The sequence below is a fragment of the Ailuropoda melanoleuca genome, chromosome 15 (assembly GCF_002007445.2).
Source record: "Ailuropoda melanoleuca isolate Jingjing chromosome 15, ASM200744v2, whole genome shotgun sequence".
Taxonomy (NCBI): domain Eukaryota; kingdom Metazoa; phylum Chordata; class Mammalia; order Carnivora; family Ursidae; genus Ailuropoda; species Ailuropoda melanoleuca.
The window spans coordinates 57,145,038-57,164,346 of record NC_048232.1 but is presented as its reverse complement, the minus strand read 5'-3'; the positions used below and the strand labels follow the sequence as shown (position 1 = coordinate 57,164,346).

The window sequence follows — 19,309 nt, the reverse complement described above, 5'->3', positions numbered from 1 at the left end:
GTTTTATTTTATTTTATTTTTTTATTATTATGTTCAATTAGCCAGCATATAGTACATTTCTATGTCTTTCTCATTAATCTATCTTTTGTTACAGGGATTCCAGCTAAGGACTTAGAAGTGTAGAAGTAAAATCTATTTTCCTCCCCTACAAGGCAAAAGCAATTGATTAAATAAATTAATGAAATATAAATTAGGAAGGGTTAGAGCCACTTTCAATTAAATTTTAAAAATTATTTGTGTTAGGGAATACATATAAGTTTCAGCATATAAAACTTTTTAGCATAACTTTCAGAAAAGAAATCACCATTCATACTGACAACTTCTAAAAGAATAAAGACTAGGAAAAATAAGATTAGATACTGTGATACTCTGCATTCTAGCCTATTCAGCACCTGTTATTACAGGAGAAGATGAATTTAACCATTTTTATTTTGTTGGCTTGACACTGAGGCCAAAAGAAAAAAAAAAGGTGACAAGCCAAAGTAAAAAGAAATCTTTGCTGGTTCAATAAAAAATCAAAGCCATTAGCTTTTTATTTTTTTTAAAGATTTATTTACTATTTTAGAGAGAGAGAGAAAAAAAAGTGCATTTGAGGGGCGCCTAGGTGGCTCAGTCGTTAAGCATCTGCCTTCAGCTCAGGGCGTGATCCTGGGGGTCTGAGATCGAGCCCCACACCAGGCTCCTCTGCTGGGAGCCTGCTTCTTCCTCTCCCACTCCCCCTGTTTGTGTTCCCTCTCTTGCTGGCTATCTCTCTCTCTGTGTCAAATAAATAAATAGAATCTTTAAAAAAAAAAAAAGAGTGCATGTGAGCAGGGAGAGGGGCAGAGGGAGAGTGATAAAGGCAGAATCCTCCAGTAGACTCCCCACTGAGCGGGACACCCTATGCAGGGCTAGATCCCAGGACCCCAAGATTAAGATCACGACCTGAGCCAAAGTCAAGAGAGGGATGCTCAACTGACTGAGCTACCCAGGTGCCCACCATTAGCTTTTTAAAAGTTTTTCATAGTTAGCAAACCATAAAACAGATTCTTAACTATAGAGAAAAAAACTGAGGGTTGCTAGAGGGGAGGTGGGCAGGGGGATGGTTTAAATGGGTGTTGGGGATTAAGGAGGGTACTTGTGATGAGAACCAGGTAGTGTACGGAAGTTTTTAATCACTATATTGGACACCTGAAACTAATATTATACTGTATGTTAACTAACTGGAATTTAAATAAAAGTTGAAAGAAAAAATAAATAAAATAAAAGTATTTAATAGTTGGAAGGGATTTATGTGATTAATCTCAAAAGAATATTGCCATACTTTATAGGTTGTTATGCCAAAGAAAATTATAGCACATGCATTCAAATCCTTGCATAGATGCTTATTAAATGGTTCTTAGATCAATAAGCAAATAAATGGCACATGAAAATATATGTTTTAAAAAATGAAATTACCTGATTATTCAGCATTTTCTTTATATTATTTTTAGAATAACAGTGTTTTATTTCTTCTTAAAAATTCATTTTAATTATTCAAAGATTAGAAGGCAATGGGGCACCTGGGTAGCTCAGTCATTTAAGCGTCTGTCCTCAGCTCAGGTCATGATCCCAGGGTCCTGGGATCAAGCCCCATGTCAGGCTCCCGGCTCAGCGGGGAGTCTGCTTCTCTCTCTCTCCCTTTTCCCCAACCCCACTCGTGCTCTCTCTTGCTCTCCCTCAAATAAATAAATCTTAAAAAAAAAGAAGGCAGAAAAAATAATTTTACATGTACTCATTTTTAAATAACATACTAGTCAGTTAAATCAGAGCCTGCCAAAATTCAATAAAATTAATCTATATTATAATTAATAATTTGTACACACATCATAAAAACATAATTAAGGGAATTACTATAAAATACAGTAGTGATTTAAATCCTTTACCAAATTATCATTTGGTAACATTATATAAGACTATCCATAAAAAATAAAAGATATACAACTGTAAAAGAAAAATGTTCTATAAATCTTACATCTTTTTACAATGGTCAGTATTTTGGCAATTCCACAGCAGAGAACTTGTCATTACTGTTTCCACGACTGGGATTCTTTTGATGGGGATATTGTTTGATTTGCTGTCTTCTCTCTTCTGGTCTACTATTTCTTCCTCATTGCTTCCTTTCATATCTTCACATAAGGAGTTGGTTAATGTGGAATGACTAAAGCTAGAGTTCATCCATTTCTCTGAGGCATCTGGTGAGTCCAGTTTATATTTCTCTGCACAAGAGTGGAGAACTCTGTTTTGCAGTACGCTGTCACTATTTGTAGGGGCCAAATGATTTTGCTGGGCTTCAGGTTCTTCTCTCTGAGTGATACTTACATTCCCATGTTCATGTGAATATCGGTATTCATTACTAAGTGTCATTAATTTCTTAAAATAATGGCAGAGATTTTCTGCAGCATCCAAGGTGACAAAATTTCTAAACAAACAATGAAGACATTTAGTAAGAATTATATCAGCAAATATTAAAATTTGTATAGGTTTTGGAAATTTCTTTTGTGTGGTTGACATGAAAATTAAGCTTTACTACAACATTCATTAAAACCTTATTTCTGGTTGTTTATATAAAAATTTATTTCATTTTTAACAAAATTTGAAAATATTTGTTTAGCTAATTTAGATCCATCCATCCAGACAAAATGTCTGGAAGTTTTAGAAACCATTTTTATTCTAGGTATTTTTGGTACAATTGAATGAGAAAAATCCATGCTTTTACTACCGTAAACATGAGAAATCATGGCTGCCTAAATTTGGAGAAGTTATTTATGAAACAAAGTTAAAAGTACTTTCTACATTGACTCTTGCCATGCAAAATATTTGTATTGGACTTTTAAACAAAGAACTTATACTATGGGAAAGTTTTTATTCCCATTTTTCTCTGGAAAAATAATCCATTGCAAAGAGAATTCAAATACTTAAAGGCATAAATGGTAGTGATTCTCTTGTACAACTGTTGAATTTCTATCTTATTGAGGTTATGGCTTATGTAATTAATCAAACTTTCTGTTTGCCAGATTTGGGGATCTCAATAGCAAATGTGAAGGACTCTGCACCTGTATGAGCCTTTTTCTTGGCTACATTTTATTTATCTTCCCTTATTTGTTTTATTTTTAAGAGTTTACTGACTTCAAATGTATATTTCCTGACTGTATTTAATACATAGCCACAAGCTGCCTTATTTTTTTTCTGAAACACGCAGGATATAAATAAACAAAAAAATTTTAACCATACAATACAAAATGAAAGTTGTATTTCCTAAAATGTAGAGATAAACAGTCCTGTGTTCACAAAAGTAATATTAGACATTAGCATAGCTCCTCTAATGTATTTTTGATATTTTGTATTTCATTCATTTTGGTGGCTAAAAATGCAGAAAAGGTTCAACTCAATATTGGAATATTAAGTGTGTATGACTGGTGTTGAATTCATTGCCATTTATTATTAATATAAAATATAGTCTATTTTCCGTTTTCAATGCCAAAATGAAACACATTGTAATGACAAGAGATTACACAAAGAGAATTGAGAAATCTACAGTTCAACATGAGGGATATCAGGGTCACCTTTACACAAAAAAATTCTATATTACCACACATATACAAAGAGATATAAGTTTAGTTTTTCACAAAGATAAATGTAAATAACCTTAGTATTTGTTAAAAGCAAACATTAATTATCTATAACAATTGGAATTATTTTTAAAGCTGTGAGATTTGGTTTTTTTCTGAATAGACTATATTCATAAACATTTAAATAGAAAACAAATCTTAGATAGATGAGCACGTCTCATGAATATGAGAAGAGCAATAATTAAAGATTATAATGATTAAGTTTAGGTATTTGGAAGCACATATTAGAGTTATAATTCAGCTATAATGAAGACTCATCATAAGTGAAATATGAAATCACTTTCCTTTTTCATTTGTGTTTTCTGGAGCAATGCTTAGAAAATACAGTTATAGAAAGATCAATTATAATTCATTCATACTAACACACTCCTAATTTGGAATGGGGAATGGGAAGTTCTCTTTCTTTTATATCTGATTAGGTCTCTACTCTTAGCTTCTGTTCCTCTGAATATGTGCATGTGTTGACTGCTTTTCTCTACTGCGCTCTCCTAATTTTTTGATATATAAATATAATACATGTATAATATATCTTAATATATAATAAATATTATACATATTACAAAACTTGCCTTGCTCCATTGTAACTGTTTGTCTAATTTTCTCTTATGTTAATCTGTGAATTAAGGATAACATGTAACACTTAGCTTGTGTGTCTTGCCTACAATAATTGTCAAATAAATTTATGACTAATTGAATGAATGGATGTTTGATTCTTGTCTTGAAGCTATCCCTATGATTCATTTATCTAATACTTTAGCATTTAAATTATATTTTAAATTATGTTTTTAAGGGAGAACATCCCTAAAATACAGTCTTAATCCAAAAAAAGTATCATTGTACTAATCAGAGTATTTTTAAATTATATACATAAATTGAATTATTTCTTTAAATTATGACAAGGGGAAGTGAATAGTCTTACCCTTTTCCAGTAATATAGCTTTCAATTAGTGAGTTGAATTCTTGAATCTGAGACTGACAAAGTACCACAAAACGTCCTAATTCTGGTTCATAGTATTCTTCAGTGTGCTTTTCTGAATAAGAGCTTAACATTTCGCCATTGAGGATTCTTAAAGCTGGTAACACTTTAAGTAGAGAATGCCTATTGAAAGCAGGAAAAACAATTAATAATCTTGAAAAGGAGAGTTTATATCTAAAATAATCATACAACTATTTCTTAAACAATATAATCACAGAGTATATCTCAGAAAATGCTATTGACTTTGTAGAGAAAATTATACTGTTACATTTATTGAAAAATTTGATGGTATCACTTCATGTACAAAGTTAGGTTTTAGAGACTTGACAAACATTTAACCATTTTCTTCTACAACACAAATGGGAAATTTAAGCAGCTGGAAACTTGGGCTTGGAGTAAATAAAAGGCTACACTATATAAAGAATAATATCAGATACACTCTTTTTAGAAGATGATAATATAATAATCTTACTGAAATTTCATGTTTATTTCAGAAGTAGAGATAAATTGTGATTGTTTCTCTTGGTAAAACACACTAAAGAATAGGGCTAAAACAAGACCAGTAAGAAATCACCCTGTTTACCATGATCTGAAAAATATAAACTTATATTTCTTCCTGAATCTTGCTAAAGTTTATAGTAATGAAAATCTTTGAGGTATGAGCAAAAGTCTCTATCAATTTAAAAGCCAATTCTGTGAAAAACCAAGTCAAATAGCAAGAGCTGTCCACCAAACCTAGCTATTTATAAGTACTTGCCAAACTTTTCACAGGGGTACTGTGGGCCTCTTTAATAAGGCCACTAATGGTCACAGGGGTAAAATGGACTTCTTAAATGAAAAAAACACTTTAGTTAAAAACTAACATTTCCAATGAAGAAAAATGTAAACTGATGAAAGATATCAAAGAAGTAAACAGAAAGATGTCCAATGAAGATATCTTCAGAGATAAGAAGTTCAATATTGTCAAGAAATCAATTCTTCTCAACTTGATCTACAGAGTCAATGCAATCCCACTAAAAATATCAGTAAGGTAATTTTGTATATATCAACAGACTGATCCTAAAGTTTATAAAAAGAAGCAAAAAACCCCAGAATAGCCAATTCTGTATTGAAAAAACATAACAGAGTTGGAAGACTAACACTTCGACTTCAAGACTTACTATGAAGCCACAGTAATCAAGACAGTATGGTATTGACAAAAGAACAGACAAATAGATCAGTGGAACAGAAGAGAGAGCCCAGAGGAGATCCCCATAAATAGAATCAACTAATCTTTGACAAAGAAGCAAAGGCAATACAATGGAGCACAGATAAATGATGCTGAGACAGACATCTACACACAAAAAAAGTGAATCTAGACACAGACTTTGTACTCTTCACAAAATTTAACTCAAAATGGGTCACAGACCTAAATGTAAAATGCAAAACTATAAAATTCCTAGAAGATAACAGGAGAAAAATCTAGATGAAACTGGGTATAATAATGAATTTTTAGATATAACACCTAAGACACAATTCATGAAAGAAATGATTGATAAGCTGGATTTCATTAAACTTAAAAACTTCTGCTCTGTGAAAGACAATGTTAAGAGAATGTGAAGACAAGTGATATACTAGGAAAAAATATCTGATAAAGGGTTGTTATCCAAAAACACAAAAAGAAATTTTAAAACTCAACAATAAGAGAGGCACCTGGGTGGCTCAGTTGGTTAAGCATCTGCCTTCAGCACAGGTCATGACCTCAGGGTCCTGGGATCAAGCCCCATGTGGAGCTCTCTGCTCACCAGGAGTCTGCTTCTCCCTCTCCCTCTGTGAGTCCTCAATTACTCTCTCGCTCAAATAAATAAAAATTTTTAAAAACTCATCAATAAGAAAATAAACATACCAATTAAAAAATGGGCCAAAAACCTTGGCACCTCACAAACAAGATATACAGGTGGCAAGTAAGCATATGAAAGATGTTCAACATCGTTTGTCATTAGAGAATTATAAATTAAAACAAGATACTAAATAAATAATAAAATAAAATAATAAAATACTATTATCTACCTATTAAAATGTCCAATCCAAAATGCTGACACCACCAAATGCTGGTGAAGACGTAAAGAAACAGAAACTCTCATTTATTGCTGGCTGAAATGCACAATCAGTGTAGTACTTTGGAAGACAGTTTGGTGGTTTCTTACAAAAGTAAACATACTTTTACTATAATCCAGGAATGTGCTCCTTGGATTTACCCAAATTAATTAAAAATTATGTCTGGAGGTGCCTGGGTGGCTCAGTTGTTAAGCATCTGCCTTCGGCTCAGGGCATGACCCCAGGGTCCTGGGATCGAGCCCCACACCAGCTCCCTGCTCAGCAGGGATCCTGCTTCTCCCTTTTCTGCTGCCTGATGCTCCCCCTGCTTGTGTTCTCTCTGTATCTCTGTCAAATAAATAAATGAAATCTTTAAAAAAAAAAAAAGCTTTTTAATTAAAAAACAAAACAAAACAATCTTACAATTACTAAAAACTAAATGAAGGATGGCAAGATAAGATTACTAAAATGCTAAGTCTTAAGAAGGAAAACCCCAGTCAGTTATTCCCTCTACCTAGATGGTGTAGTCAGAGTGGACATATCTATTTACGTAAACACAGTTGTAAAATATAATTTTATATATTTATATAAATAATTTACATATAATTTATATTTATATATAAATGAAAGAAGGGGTCCATTAAGGCACAGATTCCAAAGATCAACTAAAGTCATAATGCATTGCTACATATAGTTAAGATTTGATAGTGTTTAATAAAAGTTAATCACAAGAAAGGTACAAATGCATCTCCTTAAATTAAAGCAGAAAAAAAGAACACCACAGTTTTTTATTTACTAGGAACACATGATTAATTTCCGACCTTCACCTCCCTTCACTCTCTGAGAAATAATACCTTTTTTTCTTACAGATATTTAAGTAAGGAAAGAGGGAACAAAATTGATTTTGTTCTTCAAGATAATTACCAGATGTTTTACAATGTTAAAGAGTTTAAGCTAGTTAAGAAAACTTGGGTCTATCACTTCTCTGCCTTTTGACTAAGATCAAGTGAAAATTTGGGTCTATATATTTTGAACTTCTTTTAAGGCTTTTTTTAGGCTGAAGCTACCAATATTTCTCCTATCATAAACTACCACACTTATCAGAAAGGGTTAAATAAGTGGCATATATTATATTTCTGTTTTGATTCATTTTAATATGTGGTTCAAAAGCAGAATGCTAATTAAGATAGTAGCTATTCATCACAGGTGATGAAGTTATCGAGGTAATCACACAGATATATTAAATATAACATAAAATCTTTGAGGCTATCATCAATGCAAGGAAAGGTTAATCTCAGAAATTGAAGCTGATAATAATTAAAATATAATGGAGAAATTAACTATCCATATTTTATCCTATCAAGTTTTTTATTACATTACTAATGAAGCTACATTGCATCCTAAATCTCCCTCAAAGTATCCAGCCAAGTTTTCTTCAAGATATGACTACAATGTCAAACTTACTTATAGCTATAAAATGCCAGGTATGAAGTAAAGATGTTTTTGAAATATGATAATAAAGGGTATTAAAAACTAAAACTGTATAGGTGTTCATAGCAGCTTTAAAAAGATGCTCTAATCCTATTAATGATCTTATTTCTTTAGATCATATCTCCTAAAACACAGAAAAGCAAACATAAGCCTTCAATAACTTGATGGAACTAGCCCTAGACAATAACCAACAGTTCTAATTCTTTGTGTACAAACGAATTTCTGTCTGATACCTTGGTCTCCAGTGGGGACCCAGCCAGCAGAAGGAAAGAGGTATGCTGGCTTTGGTCTTTGAATAGGTTTATCTTACAAGGAAAATTAAATAAGGCAGATTTTCTTATTGTAAATTGGATTTCTTAAGAGTTTGGTAAAGCTGATTTATTTCTATTGTATAGTAATTTTCTGGTTAAACAATAACAGTAAGCTGTTGGACCTATAAAACTTTTCAACAGGATCCCGGACCTACAATGATAGTGCAGATGAAGTAACGCTAAGACCCTCTTGAACAGCCATCTTTCAGGTCTCATTTTGTCTAATTAAGGAGGTTCAACAAAAGGAAGAAAATACTCATGCTGTTATACTGAGAGACACGGGGTCTCAAACATCTATTTTTTATCTTAGTCGCTCTATAAATTCACTGGAATGGGAATTCAAGGCTAGATCCCTCCAAGTGTCTTCAACCCTACAGGGCAGTGTCTCAGTAAACACCGTCCTTGAACTACTCTATCAGTAGTACCTGGGATGCTTTTTTAGATTCAGTTACGCCAAAGACCCTTGTTGGTGGGTTCTGAGGAATTTGCATTTTTAAAAATATAGTCTTTCTTATGTACCTTAAAGAATTAAGAACCACTGCATTGGGAGGAAAACAGACTACAGCGAGTTGTGCTAAAATCAGAGATGCTCAGGGCACCTGTGTGGCTCAGGGGGTTAAGATTAAGCATCTGAATTGGTTTGGCTCAGGTCAGGTCATGGTCTGAGATTGAGCTCCACATCAGTCTCTGCATTCAGCAGGAGTCTGCTTCCCCTCTCCCCTTTCCACTGCCCCCTCTCAACCCTCCCCTTCATGTGCATGCACGCACATGTTCTCTCCTTCGCTCTCAAATAAATAAATAAATCTTCAAAAAATAAAATAATATCAGAGATGCTCCAGATTAAATTTAAAAAAACACCTCTGAAGTTCTAATCATTCATAATTGTCTTAAATTTTTAAGGAACACATAGTTTACTTGAAAGCTTGTATCCTGTCCTATATGTCAGAGAATTTGCTAAAATAAGAGATATGTGGGCCTGGACAGTTATATTCCAATGATCTGTTTACTGATTAACATTGCCATTGGTTTTACATAAATGATATGAAGATTTCTTAGAAAAGTATTCTTGTAACACCGAAGTTACAGAGTACAGATTACATATACAGAGAAACCAGCTTTTTTTTTTTTTTTTTAAGATTTCATTCATTTATTTGACAGAGAGAGAGAGATAGCCAGCAAGAGAGGGAACACCAGCAGGGGGAGTGGGAGAGGAAGAAGCAGGCCCCCAGCGGGGGAGCCTGATGTGGGGCTCAGTCCCAGGACTCTGGGATCACGCCCTGAGCCAAAGGCAGACGCTTAAGGACTGAGCCACCCAGGCGCCCCAAGAAACCAGCTTTCTATTCAGAAATAACTGATGACAAAATGAAGAGCCATTTTAACTAAATAACCTAATATAATCTTAGAAGTAAAAATATAAGAATTTGCTTTATCAGATTAATGGAAAGATCAATATTTTACTACCAGCATACTGTATTTAAAACAACAACTGTTTATGCTCTGGACAACTAAAATAATGAAAAATAAGAAAATCCAAAGGCAATACAGGATATTAGGTTTGTTTCTAAATACTGCAAATGGCGTTCTGTGGAAGCTGTTTGGATGTTAACTAACCAGATCAGCAAGGGGAAAAATGATAATTTTGTCATCAAATACTGTATTTTGGATATGGTTATTGATATAGATATCATTATGTACGATATTATAGCTACAGGAAATAATTATAGAGAATGTGGATCAACAGGGCTTGAATTTTCACACTGAAAATATTTTGATGTTATAATTCATCACCTTTATATTTAAAAAGTTCCCAAACAGTTTGATTAAGAATATTTGAAACTTCTTTGGATATAAATGTTTAGCTTGTTTGGATATTCAAGACTATGACAATATCTTGAAATTTGTGATTTATATCACGTATCAACATTAAATGTTGATAAATATCAAAATTAGATTTAGTGTTTTATGTTAAACATTGTTTCTTATTTATTTTTTTAAGGAATAGTTCTCAGATCTGTATAAATTAGTGTGCAATGGGTTGGCCTTAAGTTCAAATGCAGCCTTATAAGAGTCTATGATGAATATATTAGAAAGTGCTGTAACAAGTTGATTCATATTGGAAATGAAGTATAAGAATACTGTGAGATCTCAACATTAGTTTTTCCAGCTGGGCTCCTCCTAACCAAGGGCTGAATCAATATTTCATTTAGTGAAAACTTCCTGGTGAATATTCTGTCACTTAAGAGACTCTATTCATCATCAATGAATGAAACACATTCCCCAAGGAGATTCCAAACTGAGTCTGTAGATTAAGTTTTTAAAAAAATTTTTTTTAGCACATCAGTTTTGTCCATGTTATCACTGGCCAGACATGAAAGTAAGAAGTCAATTGGGAAAATCTATAACTAATCCTTTTGTTGGTATCAAGGGGTTATGTAAAGTTCATTGGAACACACTGCTTAAAATTTGACTTGATCCTTTCATTAACAAATCCTTATTTTATAGATTACTGGATTTAAAATCCTTTAGATAACTGAATCTCTTCTTGAAATTACAAAAGCTGTATTAGGCCAACTGATCTAAGTGAAATTTGATAAGCAAAATTTTCAAGTTGGTATGAGTCTAGTCCAATAAAGTTCATTTAAACATAAACATTATAATAGCTAAATAATTCTACATGTCTATAATATGAATACTACTTTTTTCTTTCAATATTATTCCTAACTATTTTCTTTAAAACTCTAAAGTATATATACTTAGTAAGCATAGTATATATTAGTACAGCACTAAGTATATATACTTAGTATAATAGTGGTAAAATGTGAATATTTATCTTTATATATTTAAATAGATTTATATCAATATATTTCACTATGAGCCTATTTGATTCAACAAACTTCTTCATACAAAAAAACCTTAATAAATTCAAATATTATTTCAAGATATAGGTTTGTTTCTAGTTATTGCAACTGGCAACATGGCAGCTGTTTGAATGGAAACTGATATCAAATCAGCAAGAGAATTCATGTCCTATTTGCCCAACGCCTAATAGAAAAACCATGGCCCCCAGACAGCTTGCTCTGAATAATGGGCACAACTGCCTATTTTTGTTTGCCATCATAGATTTGGTCTATATAGTTACTGAGGAAAATAAAGATATTTACCTAAAAACAACCGATCAGGTATTTTCATTATAAATAATATCACCTGACAAGCGGAGCCTTTTGGACATGATTACACCTACTTTTTGTGTGAAAAGTTTCACTCTAAGGTTTGCTTTCTAAAAAGGAGGACCCAAAGGGGCACCTGGGTAGTTCAGCTGGCTAAGCATCTTGATTTCAACTCAGTCATGATTTCAGGGTCCTGGGATTGAGTCCAGCGTTGGGTTCGGTGCTCAGTGTGGAGTCTCCCTCTGCTCCTTCCCCAGCTTGAGTGTTCTCTCTCTCTCTCCCTCTCTCTCTCTCTCAAATAAATAAATAAAATCTTTAAAAAATAAAATAAAATAATAAAAATAAATGAATATGAGGAGTCCATACCTGGGGATTAGTGTTTTAAACCCTAATGTAAGAAAAGCACAGTCCCAGAACTTGAGCTAGTACATCTAGATGGGGATCTTTACTACTTCTATTCCAAATGAGAGAGGCCTTTGTCCAGCTGGCAAGAGGTCTAGAAACATAGTTAGGGGATCTTTTCACATATATACACAAATGCTTTAAATAGCTGCAATGTGTGATCTCCTTATAAGTTGTTATTAACTAGAAGTTGGTATTTCCTATAGCAATTTGTCCTAAGATCAGTTTTTCAGGAGACATGAGGAACTTGACGAACATTACGGTACCCTAAAAGTCTAAGAACTCCAGCTGTAGAACTGACACTGATAACTACTGCAATTCAATAAGATCAATTGTCAGTCTATAGCTAATAACACTTTTGATCACTAAAGTAAAATTTTAAAAATTCAATAAAATTTAGAGGGCCTGAAACATGCATTTTTTAAAGCTTTTATACATTATAATGTAAAATTCTGTAATGTATTCCTTCAACAAATAATTTTGGTCATCTATGATATATATAGATATATCCTATAAATATACATCCTATACACACACATACACACACACATATATAGTCTATATAGTCACATAGGAAAATAAAAATTTCTATGTAAAAATAATCCATCAGATATTTTCATTGTATATAATATCATCTGCCAAACAGAGTCTTTTAGACATAATTACTCTTCTTTGTGTGTGGGAATTTTCACTCTAAGATCACTCTTCTGGGATCTGTACAATAATCTGGGACCTCTTCCACTACTCAATTTTAGCCCTTTTTTAATGACTGGACACTCTAATAACATTTAATTTGGCCACTTTCCCTAATCTCTTATCACTTTGCTGCTGAAAAAAAAAATCTTCCCCAAACACTATTTTCCTTTTCAGATAACTATTCAAAATTCCTCTATAGCTCCTTAAAATAATGGCTAACATTTACCAACTCTGCTATATGCTAGGTACTACCATAATATGCTTTTATGCAGCAACATAGTTCGTCCTCAAAAAGACTATTTGCATACTCTGGTCCTCATGTTCTTCTCTACGTTTTCTGGCCTCTTTTGCAGTTAGTTTGGCCTTATGACTGGTTACAGCCAGTAGAATATAAGAGGTGATCAATGCCACTTTTGAGAGCAGAGTGGTTAAATGTCAGTTTTTCTTTCCCTGTGGCCTCTCTCCCTCCCTCACCAGAATCTATAACCTAAAAAAGTCAGATTACAATGAAGTTACATGACACAGAGCCACAAATTGAAAGTATCCAGAGTTTCTGAGTCTGCTTAGATTAGACAGGCTGAACTCACATCAGACACAATATAAACAAAAAATAAGCTTCTATTGTATTAAACCAGATAGATTTCTGGGTTCAATGTTGTGTAGTACAACCTACATTACTTTAATGAATAAATCCTGAGGTAGCTACTATTATTACATCCATTCTATAGATGAAGACACTGGCAGAGCTAGATTAAGTAATTTGTGCAAGGCAAACAGCAGGGAAGTAATGGAACTAGACATGCGCCTGAGCAGTTTAATCACAAGGCCTATACATATATCTAGTATGCTATAGGCTCTCTCCATGACCACTGGAGAAAGGAGACATTTTTATTCTAGCATACAAGGCCCTTTACAATCTGGCAGCAATATATCATGTCAAACAGTAAAGCAAAGTATTTAAATCCCAGGCTTTAGAACTCAAATCCCTTCCCTGACACATCATAACTAGGCAAATCACAGGGAATCCAAGCTCCAGTAAATACCTCTATAAAATCAGAATGATAATTACAGAACCCAACTCAGAGTTGCTGTGGAGTAATACGTGTAGATAGCAGGCCGTTCTCTGCCCCACTGTACATGCACGCACTTGATTTCTTATTTCCTTCCAAAGGTATTTCCCATTATATCTACTTTACACCTAAATAGACCAGAGCCTAACCTTCCCTTTCACATTCCCTCCTTTTCATCAATATTTCCTCCATCAGAAGTGCCTTTTTTTTCTTTTAACTTGATTTTAAATCTTATCAAACTTTTGAGGTTTACCTCAAAGTTTGCCTCTTCAGCAAAGATAGTTTTTTCCTGGTCATACTAAATTAAGAAGGGATTTCTAAAGCGTATCTGTTGCCTACAATAGTCATCTGACACTGCTATGAGGTACTGAAATCTGAGGGTTAAACAGCACAAACTGAAGGTGGATTGCACGGGTTTGAATTTTGGCTCTTTCACTAGCTAGCTGTGCAACCTTGGGTTCTGCACCTGTAAAATGGGGATACTAGCTAGCTATTTTATCAGGCATACTGTAAATATTAAATGAGAACAATGCTGGGCACAAAGTAAACACTATGACAGTGCTTTCTATCACTATTAATTTTCATGACTATCATTTTTTGCATACATTTTATACCCCTATTGAGATTATAAACATGGTTTGAAATCATGGAGTGCATAGAATCTCCTTTATAGTGACCAAAATGTTGGGACATTGGCTGGATATAGTAGGCATACACTAAATATGTGGTGATTTAATAAGAGCCCAAAGTATGGTTAGCCTTGACATGGAAAATAGATTTCTGAATGTTTACCATATTCCAGGAATTGTGCCCAACAAAATATGTTCATTCAATTATCATAACTACCCCCATAATATAGGTATTATTATTATCTTCATTTTATCAGTGAGGATTCAGAGAAGGAAAGTTGTTACTTGTCCAGGATCACACAGTATGGAGCAGGAATAGGATATCCTTGTTTTAAAACACAGTGATTTCTAAACTTTAGTGTACATTAAATCCTTCAAAGGGCTTATTGAAACACATTGCTAAACATCATCCCCTAGTTTCTGATTAAATGAGTATGGACAGTGTCCAAGATTTTGCATATCTAACAAATGTCCAAGTGATGATGAAGTTGCTTGTCTAGGGATACACCTTTGAAAACCACTTAACTGGGTGATAGTCTTTCCTCTATACTACGCAGCTTAAATTACACCTGGAAACAGATGTTTCTAAAGCAGAAGTTGACAAGTTCTATTCTAAAACATGTAAAAACATGCCAGGTTTCCCTAAAAAATATTGTAACTTTAGAAATTTATGTGGAAATTGAGCTTTAAAGAAAATGGAAAAACATTTTCTGGCAAAGATAGTAACTCTTCTGTGACACACACTTCTGTGATCAACAAGTAGCAAATTACACAGGTGTTTGACTTGGTATAAAAATGCTATTTTCTTAATGAAAGACCAATTACCAATTCAGAAAATCAATACTTGTGGAAAGAGAGTGTCAGAGGTTTGCAGTGGCCTCAGACAAGGGAAGGAAAGAGACTACTTTCTAGACTCTCTTATCTTGTTCTACCAGTGGATTAAGTCAGATATAGTAATTTTAAACATGACCAGATCATTGATTCTACTGTGAGATATATTCCTTTGGAAGTCATCAGAACCAGGATCTTCATGGCTATGGCCACACATCATAGGAAAACCAAATGAGGACAAAGAATCAATGCTTCTTCCCTAGGATGAGATGTCACAACAACTTTCTTTTCAATTATGTATTCTTCCTTGTCTATATTTTATTCATAAATGTTATATTTCACTACCTGATTGAATTGATAAGATTTAAAGATTTGATCCAAACTCTGGGGATCCTGAAGCAAGTTCTCCCACCTGAATTCCAGTACATATTTGCCTTTCTCTGTACTTAGTGTGCTATTAAACTTATCTTGTTAAATAGGCTATACACCCTGTCTATTCTTGGCTTGTTCTGTCTTCATGTACCCATGACAATATAATACAAATGTCAAATATAAAACAAATCATGTTAAACTGTCTTACAAATGCATGTGGCTGGACATAAAAAGAGACAAGAGTTTAGCTCAGAATCAGCAGTAGTACTAGAAAAGTGGACACATGCAAAGTCTTTCAGAATTCTGGGATTTAATTCACCTGGACCTGGGTAAACAAACAATGATCTGAGGATATATAAGAGAAAACCACTTAAGGCCAAGGGCAAGAACAAGGGGTAAGCAAAAGGTAGAAAAATTACAGGAACCCACATAGGGCTGGGAATAATTTTTATCAGCCAAAGTTGAAAGAATGTATACAAGAGGCACCAGAGAGTCAGTCCCATAGCAGAAAAGCTAAACTGGCACGAGTCTAAAGATTTCTTTGAGACTTCCCTAACAGAACTTAAAAGCAAGCTTTAAAAGCATCTCACTAATTTCAAGTAACTTAGATGCTGTATGTCAGAAACAAAATAGATGCTGCCTAAAGAAAAAGAACAAAATTAAGAAATCAACAGTATAAAATTTCAGATATCCAGAATACAATCACAATTGACCAAGCATGCAAGAAGCAGGGCAATATGACCTGGAACTGGGGGGAAAATCAACAAAAATAGACCCCCAAATGATACAGATGATGAAACTAGCAGACAAGGATTTTGCAACAGCTATTCTAAATAATCTTCATATGTTCAAGATGATTCAGTAAAACATGAGCATGATTAGGAGAGAAATTGAAAATGTTAAAAAAAATCAACTTCTAGAGATGGAAAACACAATATCTGAACTCTGAACTGATTAAGTCTGGATGGGACTTACATCAAAATAGATATGTAAGAAGAAAATATCAGAAAACTTGAAGATACAGCAATTACTGTTAAGAGTGAATTACAGGCAGAAAAAAAAGTGTAATATATATAAGAACAGAACAATAGCAACTTCTAGAATATATCAAGTGATCTGATATTGGTGAAATTGGCATCCTAGTAGGACAAGATAGGAAGGAGACAATATGTGCAAAAAATAATGGGCAAAAAAATTCTAAATTTTATGGAAACTACAATTCAGCAGATTCAAGAGTTTCAACAGATCTTAAGAAGAGTAAATCTGGGGCGCCTGGGTGGCTCACTCGTTAAGCGTCTGCCTTCGGCTCAGGGCGTGATCCCAGAGTCCTGGGATCGAGCCCCACATCAGGCTCCTCTGCTGGGAGCCTGCTTCTTCCTCTCCCACTCCCCCTGCCTGTGTTCCCTCTCTCACTGGCTGGCTGTCTCTGTGTCAAATAAATAAATAAAATCTTAAAAAAAAAAAGAAGAGTAAATCTATACAACAAAACACATTATAATCAAATTGCTAAAAACCACTGGTACAGAGAAAACACTAGAAGGCTCCAAAGAGAATGTTAGCAGACTTCTCATCAGAAACAACGAAAGCCATTAAAGAGCGGAGAGACATTTTTAAAGTTTGAGGGAGGCAACTGATTGCAAAGGGGCATGAGGTAATTTTTTTAAGGCGGTAAAAATGTTTAATATCTTAATTGTGGTGGTTTTTATACCATATTCATACTCATAAATAAAACAGAAGAACTTTGTTGTATGAAAATTATCTCAAAAAGGCTCATCATGAAAAAAGATGCTGGTCAATTTTGAGGGAAACAGTACAGTATGAGAATTTCTGATTAGAAACATTTTTTTAAAAAAGAAAATTCATTCAAAAAAATTACGAAATATTGTTCTTCTATTACAACTAGGGACTGCAATATTTCAAAGAGAGGCATGGATTCACATAGGCCTGTAAGTCATACTTTAACAGACACCAAATATCTCTTTCAAGAAAATAAAGTTACTGGCAGAAAAAAATAATTTTAAGTAGACAGCTATGTGATTTAGATAACTTGTAAAAAGTAATTCCCAATAAATATGTTTTCTATAAACACAAGCTCTAAGTTAACATTACATTAAAATTGTCACAGAATCAATAGTATGGATCAAAATAGTCATTTAAAATTTGCATCAGTTCATACATGTGCAAAAAATTATTTTAGGTTGAAGATATTTTTTTATTTGAATTTTTTTTATTATATTATGTTAGTCACCATACAGTACATCCCTGGTTTCTGATGTAAAGTTCGATGATTCATTAGTTGCGTATAACACCCAGTGCACCATGCAATACGTGCCCTCCTTACTACCCATCACCAGTCTATCCCATTCCCCTACCATATTTTTAAAACTAATATTGTAAAAATTTCTTGTTTTGAATAACTTTTAAATTATTTTATTAACTTTTCCCAAGCAATTAATATGCACAGAACAATTTTTATCAAATTGTGTTTTCTGCAACCATAATTAAGTATATAATAGAGTGCAACAATGTTTCTTACCTCCAGTTTATTTCTTGAAGAAGTGGGTTTCCAGTGAGAGATAATTCATGGAGAGAATAGCATGCATCAAACCACCTAATGGCACTTGTAAGATCTATAGAAAATAAACAATAAAAATCATTATAGAATGTAATAACAGAGAAAGAAAAGAAATCATAAATCAATGACCATTTATTTATTGGTTAGGTATTAAGGTGATAAAAATTATTTATTTTGCAGAATACAGTGTGCTTTTAAAAAGAGACTATGTTAAGAACACAGATTCTGCTGTTAGAATTATAATCCTCCCATTTAGAGCTTTGTGGACTTACGCAAACCATACAATTGTTTTGTGATTCAGGCTCATACCTATCTTACCGGGTGAGGATTAAATGAGGTAATGTATGTAAAGGGCTTAGAACAGTTTGTGCCAGATTGTTAGTATAAAATCTGAAGAAGTAAAATCTAAAGTAATAAGATAAGTGGTAAAATGGAACACACACCTAAACAGAGTTACATGGACATATTTTACTTTCAAAATTAAGAATAGTAAGTCAATCTAGGGTACATTACAGAGTAATTAATATTGAATTGTTCTCCCACAGAAAAGTACCATAACACTAGACAATACATAGGAAGCACCTGTTTTTAAAACTGACTCTGAGAGATGGGAAACATACCTGGTGAGCCTACAATCACAGTGGTTTTCTGTCTGAAAGCAGTTTACCACTTCAGGGCAGTAGAGACATGTTGGGAAAACTGCCCAATCACATACAAAAAAAATGAAGCTTGACAACATACACAAAAATTAACTCAAAATGGATTGAAGACTTGAACATTACCCCTAAAATCATAAAACTCATAGAAAAAAACATAGGGGATAAACTCCTTGACATGGGTCTTGGATTATTTTTTTAAAATCTAACACCAAAAGAAAAAGCAACAAAAGCAAAATAAACAAGTGGAACATATCAAACTAAAAGCTTCTGCACAGCAAAGGGAACTACGAACAAAATGAAAAGGCAACCTACTGGATGGGATAAAATATTTGCAAATCACATGTCTGATAAGGGTCTAATATCCAAAATTTATAAAGAACTCATACAACTCAATAGCAAAAATC

General features: G+C 33.4%; 1 protein-coding gene across 1 annotated transcript in view; it reads right to left on the bottom strand.

The window, feature by feature from the left end:
- The window catches only part of LRRIQ1 (leucine rich repeats and IQ motif containing 1), a 183,096-nt gene that overhangs the window by 125,640 nt on the left and 38,147 nt on the right, over positions 1-19,309 (bottom strand). Inside the window, exons 10-12 of the mRNA XM_034643664.1 lie at positions 18,208-18,313; positions 4,570-4,749; positions 1,994-2,440 (exon numbers count right to left, since the gene is read on the bottom strand). Coding sequence (XP_034499555.1) covers positions 1,994-2,440; positions 4,570-4,749; positions 18,208-18,313 — 733 coding nt within the window. The remainder of the gene's footprint in view (positions 1-1,993; positions 2,441-4,569; positions 4,750-18,207; positions 18,314-19,309) is intronic.